The sequence below is a fragment of the Gadus macrocephalus genome, chromosome 3 (assembly GCF_031168955.1).
Source record: "Gadus macrocephalus chromosome 3, ASM3116895v1".
Taxonomy (NCBI): domain Eukaryota; kingdom Metazoa; phylum Chordata; class Actinopteri; order Gadiformes; family Gadidae; genus Gadus; species Gadus macrocephalus.
In genome coordinates, this window is record NC_082384.1 from 12,986,444 (window position 1) to 13,009,638 (window position 23,195).

The window sequence follows — 23,195 nt, forward strand, 5'->3', positions numbered from 1 at the left end:
GAGAGAGAGAGAGAGAGAGAGAGACAGAGAGAGAGACAGAGACAGAGAGAGAGACAGAGAGAGAGAGAGAGAGAGAGAGAGAGAGAGAGAGAGAGAGAGAGACAGAGACAGAGAGAGAGAGAGAGAGAGAGAGACAGAGAGAGAGAGACAGAGAGAGAGAGAGAGAGAGAGAGAGAGAGACAGATACAGATACAGAGAGAGAAGGAGAGAGGGAGAGAGAGAATGAACATGGCCGTGTGTTTAGATGAGTGTTTGTGTGAGTGTGTGTGTTACCTGCCAGCGCTGGTTGAGGTCGGTCACAGTGTCCTGCAGCTCTCTGAAGGTCCTCAGAGTCTCCAGCTCCCTGAGCTTTGCCTGCCTCAACTCCTCCTGCACCGCAGCCATGTTGTTCTCATCTGGGAGACAGTTGTTCCTCTGCACACACACACACACACACACACACACACACACACACACACACACACACACACACACACACACACACACACACACACACACACACACACACACACACACACACACACACACACACACACACAAAGTTAATGATTGTCTTATAAAGTAAGGGAAGCCACACTGAACTGAGATAAGTTAAGGTTAGCCGAAGAGACCTTCTCCAGGTCCAAAACTTTGTCCTGCATCTCCTTCAGAGCTCCCAGCAGCTCGGCCTCCTGTAGTCTGGACTGCTCCAGCTGGGTCTGCACACCGGTCACAAACTCCTCCGTGTACTGTAGCAGACAGAGAAGTCCACCGCGGTCAGATCCCGGCTCACCGGCCCACAGAAGATAGGGCTCACCGGTCCATACAGTCTGCGGTGCACAGCGTTCAGCTCACCAGGCTACTGCCGTCCAACCGCGTGCATTAGTACCCCACACGTGAGAACCTTTCAACAGCCTTACAACCTCAAGAATCGCACCCCCAAGTTATAACACCTCACTTTACCGAAAATGTGTTTCTTTCATTTTCGGTAAAGCCCAATCTATTTCTGCCTGTACATGTCCTCTTTTCATGGGGCGTTGTGTTTGTGTGACTTTAGCTATGAGTGAAGGCAAGTGTTTGAGAAGTAACCAAAGAGTATGCCTTCTGAAGCATGCACTTCAGAAGGCATTGAGTTAAAGCAGTTAAAAGTTAAAGCACATTTAACCTACTCAGCAGTTTTGCTTAATAGAGATAATATAGATCATCATAATAATATAGAATCGCATTCCTTAGATTTCTTTGCTATTCTTTGCCTCGTCCCTTAAATCCTATCATTTATGGTTTGCAAAACCAAACTCCTGATGCACTGGAGAGGTGTCTGTATGACATATTTTACAAAAAACAATGGAAGTCGCTAAATATTCCTACTGTACTTTACTGGGAAACCACATGAGAACACAACAATCGCTGAGTGACATAAGACACCAGCAGATGTCAGTGTGTGAGAAACAATACCGAGCGGAAAATCAGGTCAGGGTGTGCGTGAGTGGTGGCTTCTCGGTCTGCATGGATGCCATTTTAGATGATGAGTAACTGTGGAGGTTCTGACTGCTTCTGTGGTGTCATCTGCTGTTTAGATCTTTTATCTGCGTCTAGTGTCTACAGATCGACCTCAGCAGAAACCAAAACCAAGTCCCTTCTGAAGCATTGTTTGACTGGAGTCAAGCGTTGTTCTAGCAGAAAGGTCAGAGTTTACTTTCACATAGTTTGACTTATACTACGTTGAAGTCATTTTATTGGAGCTTATTCATTATTGATAAAAATTAAATGTTAATAAGTATGTGGTTTTATAATTGTCTTTTTTATATTTACTAAATAAAAAGGATAATAATTAGTCATTTACTTTATAATTATTTACAAATTTAAATATATATATATATATATATATATTCTACACACGTTTTTCTATTGCTTCATGCCGAATGGGTTTCTTGTGTTAACCGATGACTCTGGATGACTAAAAGGAGAGTCGATTACACCCGACACCCCCCTCTGTCGACAAACTACCAGATTGCACAGCACATGCAAACTCACACACACACGCATACACACAGCCCGGCGGTGAACCCCAGCAGCAGGCTGAGCCTGCGTGCGTTGTACCTTCTGCTGCTGCAGCTCCCTGATGGTGTCCTGCGCTTTCTCCAGGCTGTCGCCGGCCACGCTGCACTGCTGCCGCACCACAGCCAGCTCCCGCTTGATCACATAGTTCTCCTCCGCCTCCTGCGCCCGCGTCACCTGACCCTGGAAGGTGACATCAGGGCAGGACGGGTGTCAGTCCGCGGCGGCCTACGTCACGGTGGCCACCCTTGGTCGAGGCGCCGGTTAGGATATGATTATGAGTTACATGGAGGCGGTGTCCCGGTGCAAAGGGAAGTAGTCACACTAAGCCCCCCCCCCCCCCCCCCCCCCCCCCCCTGAGGATTAAGAGATTGGTTTCGCCCGGCGTGGTTCTAAATGGGTAACAGATTGAGATAATCTACCATGGAGAAGAAGAACGATTTTTTTATTTTATGATGTCTGCAGCAGGACTTGATTTAAAAGCCAAACGTGTATTTTAGAGAACTGCACTGAAACGATGTTATGTTGGGGGGCTCTGGGGGAGGAGGCCTTGGGGAGGACATCCCAGAGCTTCTGCGGGCCACATGCAAAGGGGGCCGGACCCCCGACAAACTGCTGTTCATGCAGGGAGGGGGGAACGATGTTAACACGATGGCTGGTTCGTGACGAGACTCTCATGCTGATGGCGGGGCACTCGGAACCGGAAGGGGGAATGAGCAGGAGTGGGACGGAGGGAGTGAGACGGGAGTGAGACAGAGGGAGTGAGACGGAGGGAGTGAGACAGAGTGATGCGGGAAACAGGAAGGAGCAAAGGTATTGGTCAGCGAGGAATAACCAGCGTCCCGCCGTACTCTACCTGTATGAGTCTGTCTGCCAGAGCAGCACTCTCCTGGAACACAGAGAGACGCGGAGGAGCGGAGAAACGACAACGAGAAGAAGAGAGAAAACACAGAGAAACCACACAGAGGGGGGAGAGGAAAGGGAGAATCATTCAGCGTGGCTGAAGCAAACTATACAGAGAGAGGATATTTGGTAAGATAGGGGGAAAGAAAGAAAGGTTGTGGCTGAAGGGATTGTAGAGAAGTTACGTCTGAGATCATTAAAGAGAGAGCAGACATATTTGCAGGAAACGGAAAATAAGAGAGAGTAAATGGCAGAGAGAAAGTCTGGCAACCCACGCAAACCCCCCCACACACACACACACACACGCACGCACTGGCACACACGCACACAAACAAGCACAAATAATGGCTGCTCTTGTTAGCTAAATGTGCATATGAATGTGTAAATCTGCTAAAAAGGCATAAATCACATATTTTTCGGTTTCTGATTTGGACCGTAGGCTCTGCTGTGTATGAATCCCCGTGTCTGGGTGAGGTTAGCCTTAGCCGTAGCAGTAGAGAGGGCTCTCCTACCTTCTCCAGGGTCTCGATCCTCTGCTTCAGGAGTCGGTTCTCTGTGCGTAACCTCTGATTGGAGGGAGGGAGACACAGCACAGGTCATTTCACCAAGCCTATCGGACACATTGGCATGTTCAGCAGGTCCGCACCGTGCACGGACACAGGCTCGCACACCGACACACACAACATCACAAACACGTACTAACACAAGCACACACACATACTCACACACGCACACACACAACCACACAAACAGATACAAACGTACGCACACACACAAACACATACTAACACACACACACACAAACACATACTAACACACACACACACACACACACACACACACACACACACACACACACACACACACACACACACACACACACACACACACACACACACACACACACACACACACACACACACACCTTGATCTCAATCTGTTCTTCCATCTCCTTGTTTTTGATCGCGGTGTACTCCTTCTCAAGTCTAAGAGAAAACAGCAAAGCAGAAATGTCATTGTTCAGAAAAAGAAAAGAAAAGCACCTTAAATAATATCAGCAATAGCTAGAGTACTACAAATCCCAGTGAGCAGAGTGGAAGCTAACATCACAGTGTAATAATGAGGGCTCTTACTTTTTCATCCTCTTGGGATTGTATTTGACCTGATAGGCCCGCAGGATTAGTTTATCTGGACAGCTGTCAAACTGGTGGGGAATCACCTTCTGGAAGTGCTGTTACCGAAAGAGACAGAAACACACACACACACACACACACACACACACACACACACACACACACACACACACACACACACACACACACACACACACACACACACACACGCACCCCAACATGTGCACACAGGCACGCACGCACGCACGCACACCCACATAGCCCTGATTAGTGAGGAGAGACAGCCCCCCTCAACGCATGTTTTATGCAGCAGCCAGCTCTGCTGGGATGCCTGCTGGCTGCAGACGCTCCCAAACTGTCACTGTGGGAGTTTCTCCTCCGCGTTGGTTGAACATGTGATTGATAGAGAGGCAGGCAATGTGTCTACCCGTCTGTCAAGAGTTTAATATTAGCTATGTGTGAAAAATATTACAACATGAATATCAATCAGGAGTCATAATGATTTAACCTTATCCAAACCTGAACCTTTAATCACGTCTAGATGAACATTAGGAATTTTCAATTCATGACCGAACGCCGGAAAATAGTTCTTGTCCCCATGAGCTTTCGGTTTGCCGCTACCTTTATCTTTCTCATATCCACATTATGTGTAATTCCCCTTGTTCAATCCCACCTCTCAATCGTATCCAAAGTGGGACTCATAGCTTAGGGCTGTTTTTCTGAACCCGTTCCGTCTCCCCTTTTCATCCCTTTGTATCGCTGTTTTGCACAAAAAGTGCTGTATCAATAAAGTTTGCTGTGTGTGTGTGTGTGTGTGTGTGGGGGGGTCTCCACCTGGGACATGCCCTCCATGTCCAGCTGGATCAAGTCGGTCTGGTTGTACTGGAGGATGGCCATCCCCACGCGGAAGATGATCTCCAGGCCCTGGGCGAGGAAACACACAGGCTCTGTCACCCAATACGCTCCACACTACCCGCTCAACAACCAATCACAGCTCAGGATCGACGTCAGAGGCCCTGTCCACTGAGGCGTCGTCGTACGATGAACACAGGTGTACTTCATCTAACACTACCGATGGGTCTGCTCTGTTTGAGTACCAGGCCACGGCTAGAAGACTCAACTAGTGGAGACCAGTTACGAGCATAACCGGTGTTTGTTCTATGATGACGCCTCTGTAAAAAGATGATATATTTTTTTTATTGGTCAGGATGCGCACAGCAAGGTTCACTGGGGCCAGGCTTTCAAATTGTGTTCAAAAATGATTTTTTTTCCCAACCAGTTCCCCATGATTTTTTTTTTTTTTTCAACCAGGGTGATGCAACCTAACATGGTTGTTGAACCGCCCTATAAAACCCGTTAGGCTGGGAATGGTACTTTCATTAATACTTTTATTTTATATAGCGCCTTTCTCACATTCAAGGTGGCTTTACAGATTCATGAGCACACACGGAGCAAGACAGCAAGAAGTACAACAACAACTTAGTGTCAGGTGGTTGAGTTAGCTCACGTGGCCCCGCGCTGCGGCGCCCGCGCGCTACGTACCTCGTACATGAAGATGTCAAAGATGCGCGTGGCGATGGGCAGGGGGAGGAAGGTGAGGAAGAGGGTGAGGAACCAGGAGGAGGCGTACATGGAGGTGTGGAAACTCTGGGAGCGGAAGTGGACGTTGAGCTCCGGAAGCTGCTCCTGTTGGGGCGGAGGAAGAGGAGGAGCCGGAGGAGGGGGAGGAGTAGAAGGAGAAGGAGGGAGGAGTGTAGCAAGGAGGAGGAGGAGGAGGGAGTGGTCAGGGAGGAGGAGGAGGAGGAGGAGGAGGTGGTGTAGAAAGTGGTGGAGGGAGCAGTGTGCAAGGAGGAGGTGGAGGAAGAGGAGGTGGTATGGGAGGAGGAGGAGAGAGTGGTAAGGGAGGAGGAAGAAAAGGAGGAGGAGGGGGAGAGGGAGGCTCAGTGAATGCCAGAGAGCCAACAGTAAGCTATAACCGTGAGTCAGCGCAAAAGGGCTGGTGAACTTTTTAACTGCATGTGATTCAACATGAGGTCAAATGGAACAAAGTAGAGTCTGTTGTACATAGATACTGGCAGAGATGAAGGACACTTTGCACCTCAGCATGTTTACAGTTTTAGTCAAATAAAGATTTAAATTATTTGATTATTCATATCGCTAAATTGTTATTCACCAATTATATATCATAAACATGTCCATGACTAAATTGTCTGACTTCATAGTCAGCCGCACACATTTGAAAATTAAGCAAAAATCAGTGCAGTGCAAAGTTACACGGTGGAGCTTTAACGCATTTAATTAATAATCTCATCTTCGGTTTCCCATACAGCTTGCCAGATGCACCAAGATGAGTTCAACCGAGTTCACCAGTGTATCGAGACCCTCTGCTGCCCCCTGGTGGAGAACCTATTCACCGCAAGACTCGCACAAATTATCTCAATCGGGTGGCAACGTTTTACCTGCAGCAGATACTCAAACTGGTAGATGCAGAGACCCAGCTCGGCCATGCTGGGTTTGAACAGCTCCCTGAGGCGATACTCCTGCATCAGACGCACAAACACACAGAACGCCTCTTCCTCTGGCATCTGGAAGATGGAGAACGCGAGAATGAACTTCTCTACTATAAACCTTGGCCATGAATCTTTCATATTTGTTTCTGTGTTAAGAATACTACATAGTAGCAAGTAACACAACACATGAGTATTATCTTCATATAGACATCTTTGGATTACCTTTGCATGAGAACTTTATACTTAAATAAACATGTGAATGAAGTGTTCAAGGTAGTTGGCCGCTACCTGCATGAGCAGCAGGCCCACGATGAACGCACTCCCCTGGCAGTATCCCACTTCGCGGTCCACCAGGGAGTAGGCCTGAAACACAGACACGCACACCCACGAGTACACGCAACAAGCACACGCACAAGCACACGCACAAGGACACACACACACACACACAGCTTTTAATTTCACTGCCCTTTTAGGCAACGCTGATGCCATGGACTTCAGGGTAAAAATGTACCCTCCATTTAACCAGGATACACACAAACGGCATTATGGGTACAGTAGTTCTTAGTCTGGCCTCTGATTGGTTGTGTGCTGCTAGCACACAACCAGCGAATCAGCAGTGTCGCAGTTTGATTCCTGGCTCCTCCTAATTAAGCGTTGAGGTGTCCCATTCCAAGTAACACCTCGGGTGAGGGGTGGGGCACAGGTTATAAAAGCATCTGTGCTCCATTTACTAGTTCTGATTTTGGCAGCGTGGGTCTTTTCTTTGCTATGTAGACCTCATTTTATTTTACAATAACAATCACATGTTCTCTCATATAAATCCGACAGAATATCTAGAAATAGAAAATGTATGTACAACTGTAGATCATTGAGGGCAGAGTAGTTTATGAGACTGACCTTCATGACGTTGAACAAGACCTCCTGGCCCAGGCTGTCCTGGCCCTTGAAGAACTCGTGCTCTGGGTAGGTGCGGGCGATGTCCCGGCGGATCAGCTTCTCGCACGGCGACGACATCTTCAGCAGCTCCGAGTACTGGTTCTTCACGGGCATGTCAGTGGCGTTGCCTAGCAACTGCCAGACAATGGCCCTGAAATGATGGGGAATGCCCTTTCTGATCAGCTCCTGGTGGACAGAGAGAGAGAGGGAGAGAGGGAGAGGGGGAGAGAGAGATAGAGAGACAGAGGAGAGGAAAAGAGAGATTCAATCATTTGATATCCTGTTGACAACTCTAATGCTAGCCATTGACTAGACGAGATTGGAAATAATTAGCAATCAACATTCCAAACCAGTGCAATATTGTGACCTGCCAAGAATTATTTTTGTTTATTCACTGCCAACAACAACAGCCACAAAGAAGCTAAATTTAAAGTTCTCATTCGTCAGCCATTTTGTTGACAAAGGCGCAATGTCACTTTGGTATACTTTTTATGGTCCCCTCAGGGTTGTTTTTGTCTCCGTCCTCCTCACACATCTCCCTCTCTCTCTCCATATCCCTCTCTTTCTTTCTCTCTCTCACTCTCTCTCTTGATCTCTCTTTCCCTTTCACGCTCTCTCTCTTTCTCTGACAGTCACTCTTTCTCTCCCTCTCTCACTGTCTATCTCTCTCTCTGACAGTCACTCTTTCTCTCCCTCTCTCACTGTCTATCTCTCTCTCTGACAGTCACTCTTTCTCTCCCTCTCTCACTGTCTCTCTCTCTCTCTGTCAGTCACTCTTTCTCTCCCTCTCTCACTGTCTATCTCTCTCTCTGTCAGTCACTCTTTCTCTCCCTCTTTCTCCATATCCCTCTCTTTTCTCACTCTCTCATTCATCCGTCTCCGACTAACCTCTCCTCTGTCCTTGGCCCTCCCCTGCCAAACGGGCTTTAATCCACCGTAACACAAACACATCTTCCAAACTACTCATAATCTGTCCACCAAAATTCACAAAAGCTAGTACACATATTTGTACAAATGTGTATTCAAGCCTTCACAATGGATTATTTAAGTGAGATGTATTCGTCTGCGTGTCCAGAAACGTATGCTTGATTTGTGAAGGTATTCTGATTTCATACTAATCAACAGCTGTTTCAGTGCGTGAGCAAATCCGACAACTGAGCGTCTGGGACAGGATGTTCCGAATTGGTGTTAGAGTTTTTCTCAATCGTTTAAACACGTTTTCTGAAACTATAGCTCAATTTCTCAAAACTCTAAACACATACCTGAGAAGAGTTAATCATTTTGATAAAAAAAAAGAAACAAATTCTTCTCAAAACTGATTTCTTCCACCAAACAGTAAACACTGCTATCAAATGAATATCTCTTAGAGAGCATACATCTAACACTGGTGTGATCAATTCAAAACACTTCCATCAAAATACTATTTACATATGTTTTGGCTTTATGAGGCCATGTTACGTATTCCAATGTATAAAATTGTTTACAGTTGAAATAGCTTTCTTTTTTAAAGTTGCAATTAGGTGGCATATATAGTTAAGACTGTTGCCATATTGTAACACAATACTGTGAATATATAATATAAATATTGCATGAGTTACATGGGTTTTGAGGTGAGAGAGAGACTTCCGAAAGAGGGATGTCTATTACTTACTTCTATTACTCAATTACTAAAAACTCGATATGTATTCCCCTAGTTTTCATTACTGTTCTTGTTGTTGTTTTCAGGTTCTTATTCTCAGGGGAGTTAGCTGGTGTACACATCTCATTGGAAGTGAGACAACGGGGACCCTTAACTGGCGTACACAGCTCAAAGGAAGTTAGAGACAGGGGCTGTAAACTTCTGTACACAGCTCACAGGAAGTAGATGTTACCCTGCGCCACTGAGCAGTTTGTATAGGAATGAATGGGCGGCCATTTTCTAGTCTGTGGTCCATCCTTTATTATGTCCATGACAGGGACAGTTAACTGGTGTTTTTTTTTTTCCTTTTCCTGTGTTCTAGTGATGATAAGTGGGAGTGTCCACCTAGATATATGCTAGTTAGATCAGTCTACCAGCCTAGCCACTGGACTGTGAGAAAAGATATGCATCTCGTTGGACACTCCCATTTGTCATGCCACTAAAACACAGGAAAGGCCAGGTTTTCAAACGGATGGTAAGGGCTAATGACCCTCACACCCATTGGCATAATATCACCCCTTTAACGGGTGATCTAATCCCCTTTAACAGAAACTGCGTGGCTGCAGGGAAACGGGATAGCAGTACAGTCGGAGAGCGTCTCTCAGCCTACCTTGAGTAGCTTGTCCTTCTTGCGTCTCCACTCCTCCCACTCGTTGACGATGCGTCCCCAGAGAATCCAGGTGTCCTCCTCCAGGTGGGACAGGTTTGAGGAGGCCGAAGAGCTGGACACCAGCGAGGAGCCGCTGTTCCTCCGCGAGCCGCTCATGGAGCGCATGGACTTGGAGTCGGCCTCCAGCAGCCTGAGGGGAGGAACCACATCAATCTTTTCTTTACTGGAGGCTTACATTGATAATGTAATCTGATCACACACACACAGAGAGAGAGAGAGAGAGAGAGAGAGAGAGAGAGAGAGAGAGAGAGAGAGAGAGAGAGAGAGAGAGAGAGAGAGAGAGAGAGAGAGAGAGAGAGAGAGAGAGAGAGAGAGAGAGAGAGAGAGAGAGAGAGAGAGAGAGAGAGAGAGAGAGAGAGAGAGAGAGAGAGAGAGAGAGAGAGATGTGGTGGAACGAGATGTCATCTCTTGTGGTTGTCTTCAGCAGTCTCGGTGAGTCCAACAAATTAAAATGAACCTAGAGAGGGAGTCGGCTCATGCATCCATTGATTGGTCGAATTTAGTCCACTTTCCCATCATTAACCCGAAATCTGTGAGGCCTAAATAATCAGGAAGAGATGAAGACCAGTGGAGCACTTTGGTAATATACCATCTGTTGAAAATCTGGTTCAATAAAGAATATTAGTCTGTGTTAATACTTCCAGCAGCGCAGCAGACTAGCTAGGGTGCTTGAATACTACTCTGAATACATGCCCTCCTACAGAAATATAGATTTCTTTAGCAAATTAATGTTAATCAGCAAAGAGATACCCTGACATGTCAGAAATGACTCAGGAGTGATCTAGAATCAAAACGGTCTTGTACAATGGCAGGGGCTCAGTCAACCGAAACGCACTTCCCTCTCTGATAGCTGATGGATGGCTATGCCCTTTCTAACAGATTACACCTCAAATAACAGCTCTTAAATCCTACCTACAGTACCTTTAAGGCTCAACGCGGGCCCTGTCCTACCGTGTCTCTCCCCGGAGAGGCACATGCCCCATGCTGCTGTGTCTGAATCCAGCCCGTAATCACATCTAGAAGGTCAATGTCAGTGGTTGTCATGACTCCCAGAATGCTTCCCATTTGTCTTCTTCTGTTTTCAATTTAGTTCACAGTGTTGGCGGTTTAGCCTTTTTTTTCGTCTTCTCCCAAGTGCAGAGCAGAACCCGGTAGCTATAGAGACCTGTGTGGGACATTAAGATCGCCGGCTCAGATGTAATGGAAGGGCGATAAGGCAGCATGTTCCTGTGCCGAGGAAAGTTCAAGTGGTGTTTTTTTGTGTTGTGGTGTTAAACCTGCACACACTGAGGAGGTAATGCTTTTAGTCTACTGGCGTAAAATAGAAATAGATTAAATGACATGATGTGTTGGTGTATTGTCTATGAATAATTTCATTCATCTTCAATTTAATCGTTTCACTGTATAATCTTTGGATACTAAAATAATTTTAGTGAGTTTTAAATGTCTTATTTTTAAAAAAAGATAATACTTTATTGATCGAGAAGTACAGGGAGTTCGTAGAAGCAATATCCATGATAGTTTTTGTTGTATAATTTCCATAATATTCAGTCATTTAGCTGATGCTTTAATGCAGTCAGATCCACGTCATTAAGGAGCAGATAGGGGATAGGATCTTTGTCAAGGACACGGACTGCAGGATCAAACCAGGGACCTTTTGGCCGGGAAAGAACCACAGATAACGGACCCAGGGATTGTTGATCTAAACCAACCTGTGATGCTCCTTCAGCCTCCCACCCAGAGCTTAGGTTCCATATTCATCTTCATAGGAAGATGATAGTTATTACAGTCTGTATGTTTATATGTACCCAACAGTTCCTAGGGCCCCCTAGGGAGTGGGTGCACCCTACCCCTCCCTAGGGCGGCCGCTGCCCCACCCAAGGGTGCAGCCTACACGATACCATCTCCCTAGGAAGACGACAGTCCTTACAGAGTCTATATGTTAATACGTATCCCACTTGTTCCTAAGGCACCTTAGGGTGCTGGGTGCACCCTAGGGAGCTGGGTGCACCCTACCCCTCCGTAGGAAGAGGGTGCTCATCCCCCCACCTGTTCTGCTCCTCCAGCTTGGCCAGCAGCTCCAGCTCGTCGGGACTCAGGCTCTCCGAGTCGGCGGGGGACACGGCGGGCGCCGACAGCGCTGCATCATGGGAAGAGGAGTCCGGGCTGAGCAGGGGGCTCCCCGTGGAGGGCGGGTCGGGGTCCAGACCGGCGGGGGAGGAGGGGCGGTCTCTCTCCGGGCTGCCACTGGGCGTCGACATGGTGGCAGAGGGGGCGGAGCCTTTGGAGGAGCTAGGGGTGCGGACGGGGACGGGGACGGGGGTCCTTACTGGCCGGCGAGCGGGCCTCACAGTCAACAGGATCCCGGGAGCGTTACACCTGGAAGAGAAGGGAGGAGCATGGGAGGGATGGTGGTCGAATGCACGGGACGTGTTTATCTGGTCCTGGGACATTTCTATTATCGGGGAGAAATGATTGGTTTCGCTCGAGTGTGAAACGTTCAAGTAGCAAAGCAGTCGAGGGCGATGAAGAGGTACGACCGGGTGAAATGTACTCATATGTTCACACAAAGCCGTTAAAACTGCTCTGAAGGAGTGGCACCGTATCAACATAGTGAGAGCAGACCACGAAGGAGACCGCTAACCCATCACAGCGTTTACTATTATTATTCATCATTTTGTGCAGTTATTTTGGGGAAAAAACTGCAACATTATGAACATGTTCCCTGCTCATTGGGGCTCAAAGCTCAAACAGCTAATTGGCATCGCAGCGACCACACAGGGGTCCAAGGTGAGGATCCACGTGGGCTCAGAACGGAAACGATCGGACCCAGACGTGAAACTACGAGCTAATCATAAAAACAACTCAATATCATTGATCCCCATCGGAAACCCCGCTGACGAACGGTGGACTTTAAGCATGACGTCCATCCCTAGACGGAGAAACAAGACATCTGCATGCATTCATGTTCATTAACAATGGATGTGAAACATGAATGTATGGATTCTGAAGGGCTTGGTTTGGAGCCAGGAGGTTTCATTGATTCTCCACCACGAGCTCCGACGCCCGTGCACACACAGAGGAGGAAGAAGCCACACCAGTAGTCAGAAGTGTCAAAACACTGTTGTGCGTTGTTTGGTTGTAAGCTTGGAAGGATTAAAGAAGCTAAGGGAAGGGAGGAAGGAAGCAGGGAGGTATATAGACCTTCAGAAAGAAACAAGGCCTTCTATATGTTTGTTCAAGTCACAATGGACGTCTATTCTGTCACATCAGGCATCAATAATTCACTGATTCATGATAAAGATCAGCGTTTGATGCTGGACAAACACCATTACAGACGTCTCCAGCCAACTCTGCTCATTCCGTGCTGGCGTGTTGCCCCTAGAGGTTCAGAATTCGACAGCCTCGTGCCAATGACAAATAGCTTCCCCTGTTTGCTTCTACTTCCCTCATCACATTGCACTCAAACGCTCACGTTACACATGCACAGACATGCAAAAAGCAAACGATGGACACAGATTGGATGTCATGTTGTGTGTGTAGGGTGGTAATCTGAGCTCGGGTCTACTGCAGTGGCACAACACTGTTTGTTTTAGGAGATTGAGCGTGCCATACAGACTACAACGTCGCTTCCTCTTTTGGCTAAATGGTCTGTTTCAGCCTCCAATTTCCACAAGTCGGTCCATAAGCCAGGCTGGCAAAACACTCTCCGCTGCTATTATAACAGTGGCCAACACACAGCTCTTAAACAGGCCTTTGAAAGGCCACTTGTCAGTGTTCTGTTACTTGTGGAGCCAATCATAAATTAATAATGCATGTGCTTTAAAGTTGAAAACAATAATTCACCCTTTAAAAATAGAACACAACTGATTTGAAGTATGTTTCCTGTTGTTGATTCTGATTGGTTGGATGAGTGGTTGCTGTTTACTGGAGGCCTTGCAGATGAACTTGAACACCTGGTTAATATGACCACCACTCACACACACGCATACACAAGCACTCACACACACACAAACACAGACACACACACACACACACGAAAAGCAACAAGATAGATAGGATCCTTACACCACTCTCCTTCTCTCTCATCTCTCTCCGTCGGTCCCTTCCTGACTCTCCCTCTTTCATTTCTCTCTCCTTGTGTTCTTTCTGCTCTCTAGTATAATGTGGGAGAAAAAGCTGAGCCGTGCAGAAGCCTGCCTTGACTTTAGCCCTCTGCATTAAATATGGACACTCTGTTACTGGGAGCCACACACACACACACACACACACACACACACACACACACACACACACACACACACACACACACACACACACACACACACACACACACACACACACACACACACACACACACACACACACACACACACACACACACACACACACTGGTTACCCCCAGCTGAACGAAACTCCTCGACTGCAGTAAAGTGAATCTGAAGTGAAGTGAATGTGTGCTTGTACAGAAAGAAGGAATACTCAAATGGGCTAAATGAGGAGAAGAAGAAGAAGAGTGAGAGCGAAGATAAGAACGAGGCCAAAAGGTAAACAAGTTCCTAGTCATGCAGTACACCCAGCCGTGGGGTATAACAGCACACTGTTCTAGTCATAAATACGGTATCAATACCAACCGGTTAGTGTCATGAAGTAGCATGAAGGAAACTGATACACCAGACTCGGAGTAGCCTGAAAACATAGTGGAGTGTCAGATCGAGCATAACGACCTCAAACAAAGTCTCCCGCTGCTGCAGTAAAACCCCCTCCTGCCTGAGAGCAGGAGGATAGGGGGGGGGGGGAGGAGGAGGACGAGGAGGCGGGAGGAGGAGAGAGGAGGAATTGAAAGAAGAGGGTCTAGTAGTTTAGGTGCAGGATAAGAGATTAGAGAAGCAAAGAGAACAGAACAGATCAGAACGGAGGCAGAGAGCGTTGCAAACAGGGAGACGAGAAAAATGCAAGGGAATAGGAGAGACGTAGGGAAATACATCAAAGAGCGGGGGGAGGGGGGGGGGGGGGGGGGAGGAGAGGGGTGGAGAGGAGTCATGCGTCAGGGGAGGCGAGAGGGGAGAGATGACAGACGAAAGAAAGAAAGAAAAGAGTTAGACGGTGAGACTGGGAGATGAACTAACTGAGGAGAAGAGAGAAGGCAGGAATACAGAGGAGGTGGTTAGGTTACAGGGGGATGGAGATAGAGCAGAGCTCCCAACACGCTGGAGGAAGATAGCCCGGCGAGCGCATGAGGGACAAGGACTGCATTCATGCGGCGCGGCCCCCATCCAATCAAAGGCCACACACACACACACACACACACACACACACACACACACACACACACACACACACACACACACACACACACACACACACACACACACACACACACACACACACACACACACACACACACACACAGCACAGCAACAACAGAGAGAGTCGTTTATAGAGATATATCATGAACGCGTCGTGTAAATGTCTGCGGTACTGCGGTGAAGTGTTGATACTGGTCAAAGGTTGTTTCCTTTTCTGTGAATTCAACTGGTATTTTAAATTCACATTCAAAACATACAATCACTCAAGTTTTGTGCCACTATGTTATTTAAAAGATTGCTAGTCTATTCAAGTATTTTTTGGATCTTAAAGTGTACCTCAGGTAGAAATACTGAGGAGCTCCATCATTAGAAAACAAATGGAAAACCACTGTGCTGTCTTTTAGAGGCGCTGACGTCGCTGGGAAAAGGGCGATGTCATTGAAAACAGGCTGGCTTCCAGACCCAGTGAGTCACACACAGGACTATATGACAGAGTGGCGATGGTGTCATTCAAAGACGCACGCAAGGACGCACATGCACACACAAACACAAGCTTATGGAGATAGTGGAGGAGACAGCAGGGCCGTGTTAGGGTAGAGGTCATGGAAGAGAAGAGAAGTTTGCAGAGTTTGGCAGCCTGTCTCCTGTGTGTGTGTGTGTGTGTGTGTGTGTGTGTGAGTATATATATATATATATATATATATATATATATATATATATATAGAGAGAGAGAGAGAGAGAGAGAGAGAGAGAGAGAGAGAGAGAGAGAGAGAGAGAGAGAGAGAGAGAGAGAATGTGAGAGATTTAGAGAAGGGAGGGGCTGTTCGAGAGATGATAAATAGATGATATAAAAGAGAAAGAAATAAGGATGAGAGTGTGTGCATGCGTGAGAGAGAGAGAGAGAGAGAGAGAGAGAGAGAGAGAGAGAGAGAGAGAGAGAGAGAGAGCTAGTGGGAGAGTTAGATGTGAGCTGACACACTCCTGCCTCATCATCTTCATCATCGCCCTCATTGTGTATTCGCTGGGAACCACTTGAATAAGTGAGTGGGATTCTGTGAGTGTGTATTGTGTCTGTGTGTGCGTGTGCGTGTGTGTGTGTGTGCATGTGTGCGTGAGTGCATGCATGCACATGTGTGTATAAAGGTTGAATGTTGCAGCGTTACAGTGTGTTTGGATGGAGCTGACTGAGTGCGATATAGCTCTGCTAACCTCAGTGCGTGTCCACATGCACGGATGGTGACCATGTGCACGGCCATTTTTTGATCCGCAGATCCTTGCTCTGTGCGTGTGAGTGTGAGTGTGTGCGTGTGTGCGTGTGTATGTGTGCTTGTGTGTAAGTCTCCCCATTGCACGGCTGCGGGTTGTAAACAATTATGTTATTGTGTGCCGGCCGGCTACGCCTGAACGCTTCTGTCTGTCCACACACAAAAATGCAAGCATGCATGTCGCACACACACACACACACACACACACACCGACAGAGGTAGCATGCATTCACGCGCGCACCAACTGAGACACAAACACACACACAGGCCTCTCTGATACCACGATATGCACCCACAGACACAAATGAAGACATGCACACACACACACACACACACACACACACACACACACCTCTCGGATACCGCCATAAGTACACACACACACACACACACACACACACACACACACACACACACACACACACACACACACACACACACACACACACACACACACACACACACACACACACACACACACACACACACACACACACACACACACACCTCGGATACCACCATAAGTACAAGTAATTTCCCTCAACACTCTCCCTAAACAACGCAAGGACCATTACAATGCTACTACTAGACGTGAACACTAGAAGGATAACAACAGAGGCACAACCAGTGGACACATGAGCGCTCGCTTCGGAGCAGCTAGTCTCATCCGCCCCCGGCCTCTAGCCGACCATCGCTGACAGCAAGAACCCCCGCTCTGGTGTTATTCCTGCTGCGCTGCGTGTCCGTTTAGCCTACCCTGTTGACAACACATGTAATGGCCTTGTGACTCGTCTGTCGAGGCCAGGTCTGTGCACGGACGCAACACACGACGTGTCGGCGCGTTGTTTCCTCAATGCGTTCTATTGTGGACAATGTTCTGCTGCATGTTTCTTGGATGACTGGATGAGAAGTGAGATGACTGGATGAGAAGTTACTAAGGCAGACCTAGATGCTATGTATGTTACTGTTTTTCAATAATGTCTGAACGATAACATGGAATATTGGTGTCTTGGACCCCAGACTAGTCTAGGCGTCAGCTAATGGAGATTCTTGCAGCAAACAAATCCACTCAGGAAGACAGACGCAGAAAAATGGATGCAGAAAAATATCAAATCATTTACATTATGACAAATAAATCTAATGCTCGGGGCGCAATTTGGAGCAACCAGTATTAGCAAGCTCCATTTTGGAAATGTCACATCGTACCAATCACACCCCTTCCTTCAGGCATCCCTTTTAAAGCCCCTCCCCCATAACACATAACAACCAGCTGGCTTGGTTTACATGGTTAGACTGGTAGACACAGACAAATAGATGAGGACAGGTAGGCGTATTACAGGTGTGTTACAGCCGTAGTAACAGATTTATTTTAACCTTTAATGATCTTAACCAACCTCAACTAATATGTCTGTGTTCATCACACATGTTACATCACTGAATTTAAATTTATTTCTTAAATTTTATTCAGAGGAAACCCCTTGAAATGAACCATGTCGTTTTCGACTGGACCTCACTGATCTACTGATGCTCTCTAGCAAAAACACAAAGTGTGTAATAGACAGTTAAGAAATACGTAATTATTGATATTATTGATATAAATTAAGATAGTATTATTGATATTATTGATATAAAGTAGGATAGTATTAATATTATTTTGTTGTTGTTATTTGGGATTTGATTGTTTTGTTGTCTTTTATAAAAATGAATTATTACAATGTTAGGCTAGTATAAATATTTTATTATTATTATCACTGTTATTAATATAACAGTGTGCTGCTAACGCGATGCCTGAGCTCTATTAGGGTCCTCTTTCCTTCCATGCCCTAATTAACTCAATTATGGTTCCTGTGTTTTGAAAACAACCCTTCTCCCCCGAGCCGAGAGCATGTAAACATTGCACACAGATGCATTCTGGGTCGGCTGCCTGGATGACCAGGAGAAGCATCCAGGGCAATCGCACTGACTTGACAGCAGACAAATGAGGGCGTTTGGGTTTGTCCTCGTAATGTAGTCTCTGTAACTGTATTTACCGTATGTGACTAACGTCTTCCTTTAGCAAATGCAGTTATGGCCATCCTGGGATCATTTGTTTTCCACTCGTTGTCCTTTCCGAACAGGACCACAAATAGACATTCACCCGCAAAAGCCATCATTTACCATATTTACGGAAAAAGGGTTTCAGCAGCTCTCATCCTGCACCGGGTTCATCACTGACACAAGCAGCACATGATCTAAGAGAGCAACGCTGTTTCCTGAGGATATGGACATTGATACCCGCTAATCACTCGCTAATCTCACAACTGGATTACATCAGCGAGCCCGTTGAGAGACAGTTCAGCAGAAGGTGATTGGCTACAATGCCCCAGTTTTGAGTGAGGTCAGAGCGGTGACATTGCTATATCAGACACACACACACACACACACACACACACACACACACACACACACACACACACACACACACACACACACACACACACACACACACACACACACACACACACACACACACACACACACACACACACACACACACACACACAAATAGAATGCATGTCTCTGCATGAAACTATCCACAGACTCTTTAACTCTAGGAACAACATAGCGACCAGTGTTTGCCAAATTAAAGAGGCTGCTGAAATACTAGTGACATTGCTGTATGGCTGTATATTGATGGAGGCTTCTGTATACTTTTTTCCTGACTTGTTTTATAACTAGCACTGACATTAATGAAACAAATAAAAATGTGAGGCCAGCTAAGTGATCTCAAGTAGTGTCTGGTTAAAAGCCTGCATTACATTTTAGAAACATACATTAATAGTGCAAAGCTGGTTTGTTTTCTAAATTGTTGGTTTCCAGCCTCTTTTGTTACTTGGAAAAAAGCATTTGTAATACATACTATTACTAACTATACTGCAACTTTATTGCAACTACTTTAAGACTGCCATAAGTAATACAGTAGTACGTACTACTAGGAATACTACTACTACTACCACTACTACTACTACTGTCTGTTTAAATGATGACATCTAAATAGGCTGTGTGTGTATCTGAATGTCCACGAATGAAAATCGGTGGACAGATGATAGATGTAGAACAGCCAGATCATTGCAGCTGGAATTAATTTGTCGATAAATCCTTCAGTACGTTAGTACACACTTTGCTTCCACTGTTTGAAACCTTGTTACTTTGAAATACAACTGCACTATGCCCGACGATGACTTGGCAATAAAATCATTATAAATACTTTTATAAATGTTTTTACATGTTTAAATGTATAATAGGTAATGTGTGCATACAATCTCTTGGGTGACCAGATACAAGCAGTTTTATAAATACTTTTATAAATGTTTATGCATGTTTAAACTTTAAATGTATAATAGGTAATGTGTGCATACAATCTCTTGGGTGACCAGATACAAGCAGTTCAGTATGCAGCTTCTTGCCGCTTCATTACATGCATACTAATAAAAAACTGAACCGATCGTTTTGGAGCTAGTTCTCACACAGGTGTTTCCTCCCAGATGTCTGCCTTTTTTCCGCCAACCAACAGCATCACATGCAGGGTAATAGTCATACTCAAATGGTTAACTGCCGTAAATTATTCCCTCAGGGTCATGTTTCAACCAGTCAAAATCCACTCTTCTCTTGTAGCTATAAGAGTGAGCAAAGTCCAACATCATTTCTCATGTTGTTTCCATCTATCCAGCATCGTAGGCACATTCTCCAGCTCATTAAAGCAGCCTTATTCCACTGCAAAAAAAGACTTGGAACAACCCATCATAAATTACCAACTACAGACATTTCTCCCTTCTCCCCTTACTTTCCAAATCACCTGGATGGGCTGTCCGTCTCCTGCTACAACAGAGCCACCTGTAGGATCGTAACCAGTCTAACCCGATCACTCCAATGAGGCTACCTGCTGTGGAGGCTCATCATGTAGGAAGAATATATGATATCAGTTCTCATGATGATTTGTTGAAACGTCACAGTCCTGTCAACTCTCTGATCTTGATTATGATCTGTTCCTCTCTGGTTGGTCCTTAAGGGTTTTGTAGATGGGTGTGGTGTGCCACAGGGGTCAGTTCTCATGCCTCTGCTCCTCTCATTGTACCCATGCTTACTCGGATACATCAGTGAGGTGCGGGATTTGGTGTCTCGTACCACTGTCAGGCCGATGATACTCAGCTCTGCCTTGATCTGTCCCCAAAGGAACACAGTCTCTGTGTTTATTTCAGAATGCCTTGCAGACATTTATGTCTGGATGAAGGATGGACAACTTTAACTGAACTTATCCAAGACAGCTTCTCGTCATCCCGAACAAATGTTTAGCTTGCCTTGTGTTGTTAGTAGTGCTTGGGGTTATCCTTCACAGGTAACTTTGTGTGACATTGCAATATTGCATCCCGTGCCGATTAATTCTGTATGCCACATCAGGGGATCAGGGGCCGGTCTTGGTCAAGGCCCTGGGCCTTTCTCATCATCTTCTCATCAAAAACATACATGCGGGATATATGCACTAACTCCTATTATGCAAACATTGAATTTTAATCTTTAAACCGTAGTAATGTATTTGATCTATCTATCCATCCATCCATCCATCCATCCATCTATCTATCTTTCTATCTTTCTATCCATCCATCTGCAGAAAAGTATAGAGCAGCCATTGTGGTGTTGTTCTGCAGTAAAGCAGAACAGTAGACTGGTCAGAATGGGCGAGGGAAGAGTATCCACAGTTGTCGAGAGTTAGCTGTGGGTCGCCAGGTCGGCAGCTTGCCTGCTGTTTCACGTAGTCAGCAGTGGACAAGTGCAGTGCTCCATATCTGTCGTTGGTGTTGATAGCGTATACAGGCCTCCTGCCAACCGAGCAGACCAGTACAATGATACTGATTCCATCTATCTTTAACTTTTAGTCATTTTCATGAAGCAAAATGTGTCTGCTCAGTGGAGCTAACAGATGGTTTAGGATGGCTCAATCCGTGCCAATTATCTGCTGCGCGTAGGTTTGATCTTGGCTGTAGCCTTGATAAGAGTAGCCTACTACTGTTTTCAAAGTACTCACTCAAAAACGACAGCAACTGAAAATCTAAAAGTAGGATACACATTGCCTCCTTTCAGATGATATTTCCCTATCATGCCTGCTATTGTAAGGACAGGATATAACAAGATCACATTCCCTGGATTTAATCCAATCCTTGAACATGACCCCCTATCGTGTCAAGTAATTGTACATTATTCACCATTGAATACTGGCCAGCACCCAGTTGGTGCTCAGGTTCCCCTGATATCTCAGGGGTGCTAGGATCACCTGGTTCCCTACCCTTGGGTAAATAAAGGTTAGATGAAGGATTCAATATTGTCTCACATATGGAACAAGTAGTTATGGCGTCTGCTGTGCGTGATCAAGTCATTAAGGCTGTTCAGGGTAAAGCCTCCACCCCACAAGCGACCGAGACCAACAGCTATCCCGCAGACAAGCAAAACCAGATGTCGGGCCAGGCAATGGACACCACCTGTTGTCAGTGCAGACACATCCAGCAGTCACAATACAGATGGTCATGTCAGTAAACATCAAGCCAGGGATGAATGCGTTCACATTCAGCTTAAGCACAGCTTCTGCTTTTGTCAATTAATTTCAATTGAATCAATAGTTGTTTCTACAAATATATTTGTTTTGATCTTGGTGGCTGTTAAACCAATCATAGTTTTGTTTTAGACCCAGAATGTCAAAATGGCTGCTGATTTGCTTCAATGAAACTTGTTGCAGATGATCAATCTACATTAGACGGTCACCGCTTTCTGACTCTGTTCTGAAAGGAAGGCGTGAACTCTCGAGTGAATACATTTGTGATGTGAAAGCTAACATTGTCCAAACACAAAGACATTCACTCACGCTTGCATCCGCACACACACACACACACACACACACACACACACACACACACACACACACACACACACACACACACACACACACACACACACACACACACACACACACACACACACACACACACACACACACACACACACACACACACACACACACACACACACAAAGCCTGGGATTGTACTGACTGGCGACCTATGGTGAAAGCTTAAAGCAGAACCATGGACCAACAGGTTCACAGCAGTAGGTGGATAATTTGTGTGTTTGTGTGTTTACATGTGTGTGCACGATGTTCATGTGCCTGTCGTGAGTATGTGTGTTTGTGTGAGTGAGTGTGTGTTGGCGTGCGTGCATGTCTGTGTGTGCGTGTGCATGAGAAGAGATGAAGACACAGATTAGCTCTATGAGATAGGTAACTGCTAAGAAACAAGGTCACGAGGATGTGAGCATCAGATGGTTGCTTTACTTGACAGAGGAAGACTTGTCAGTCGATCATTCCGCCACCTCTTTTATATTTTACTCGAACGATTCGATCAAGGGATGATTAGCTATACCTAATTAATAATATCCCGAATGATGACAAAAAGATCACCAGTCACATCATGAGACTATATCTAATACAATAGCCTAAGCTACCGGGTACTTGATTCGCCGAAGTTGAAAATATGCCTACACACTGTACCTAGGCTACTTTTAAGCCTGAAACATGTCAGCTGATAATACGAAAATCGAATACTAAAGAAGGTGACTCATAGTGCTATCATGGTTTGCGATGGCACGGCCGCATATACAAAGCAGAGCGCCGCTAGTATCGGCTTCTATAGTGACTAGGCTGCTTGGAGCCTATATTTAGTAATGGCACAC

At 46.0% G+C, this 23,195-nt stretch overlaps 1 protein-coding gene across 2 annotated transcripts in view; it reads right to left on the reverse strand.

Moving 5' to 3' along the window:
• Positions 1–23,195, reverse strand: part of evi5l (ecotropic viral integration site 5 like) — a 30,685-nt gene that overhangs the window by 6,613 nt on the left and 877 nt on the right. The window contains exons 2-15 of one of the 2 annotated variants that reach the window (XM_060046211.1): positions 11,917–12,246; positions 9,808–9,997; positions 7,481–7,705; positions 6,872–6,946; positions 6,533–6,658; positions 5,616–5,759; positions 4,908–4,997; positions 4,074–4,171; positions 3,866–3,926; positions 3,453–3,506; positions 2,894–2,926; positions 2,080–2,220; positions 612–728; positions 274–414 (exon numbers count right to left, since the gene is read on the reverse strand). In XM_060046211.1, the coding sequence (XP_059902194.1) occupies positions 274–414; positions 612–728; positions 2,080–2,220; positions 2,894–2,926; positions 3,453–3,506; positions 3,866–3,926; positions 4,074–4,171; positions 4,908–4,997; positions 5,616–5,759; positions 6,533–6,658; positions 6,872–6,946; positions 7,481–7,705; positions 9,808–9,997; positions 11,917–12,128 (1,707 nt within the window). In that variant the 5' untranslated portion in view covers positions 12,129–12,246. The remainder of the gene's footprint in view (positions 1–273; positions 415–611; positions 729–2,079; positions 2,221–2,893; positions 2,927–3,452; positions 3,507–3,865; positions 3,927–4,073; positions 4,172–4,907; positions 4,998–5,615; positions 5,760–6,532; positions 6,659–6,871; positions 6,947–7,480; positions 7,706–9,807; positions 9,998–11,916; positions 12,247–23,195) is intronic. The other variant, XM_060046212.1, reaches the window with a different exon arrangement.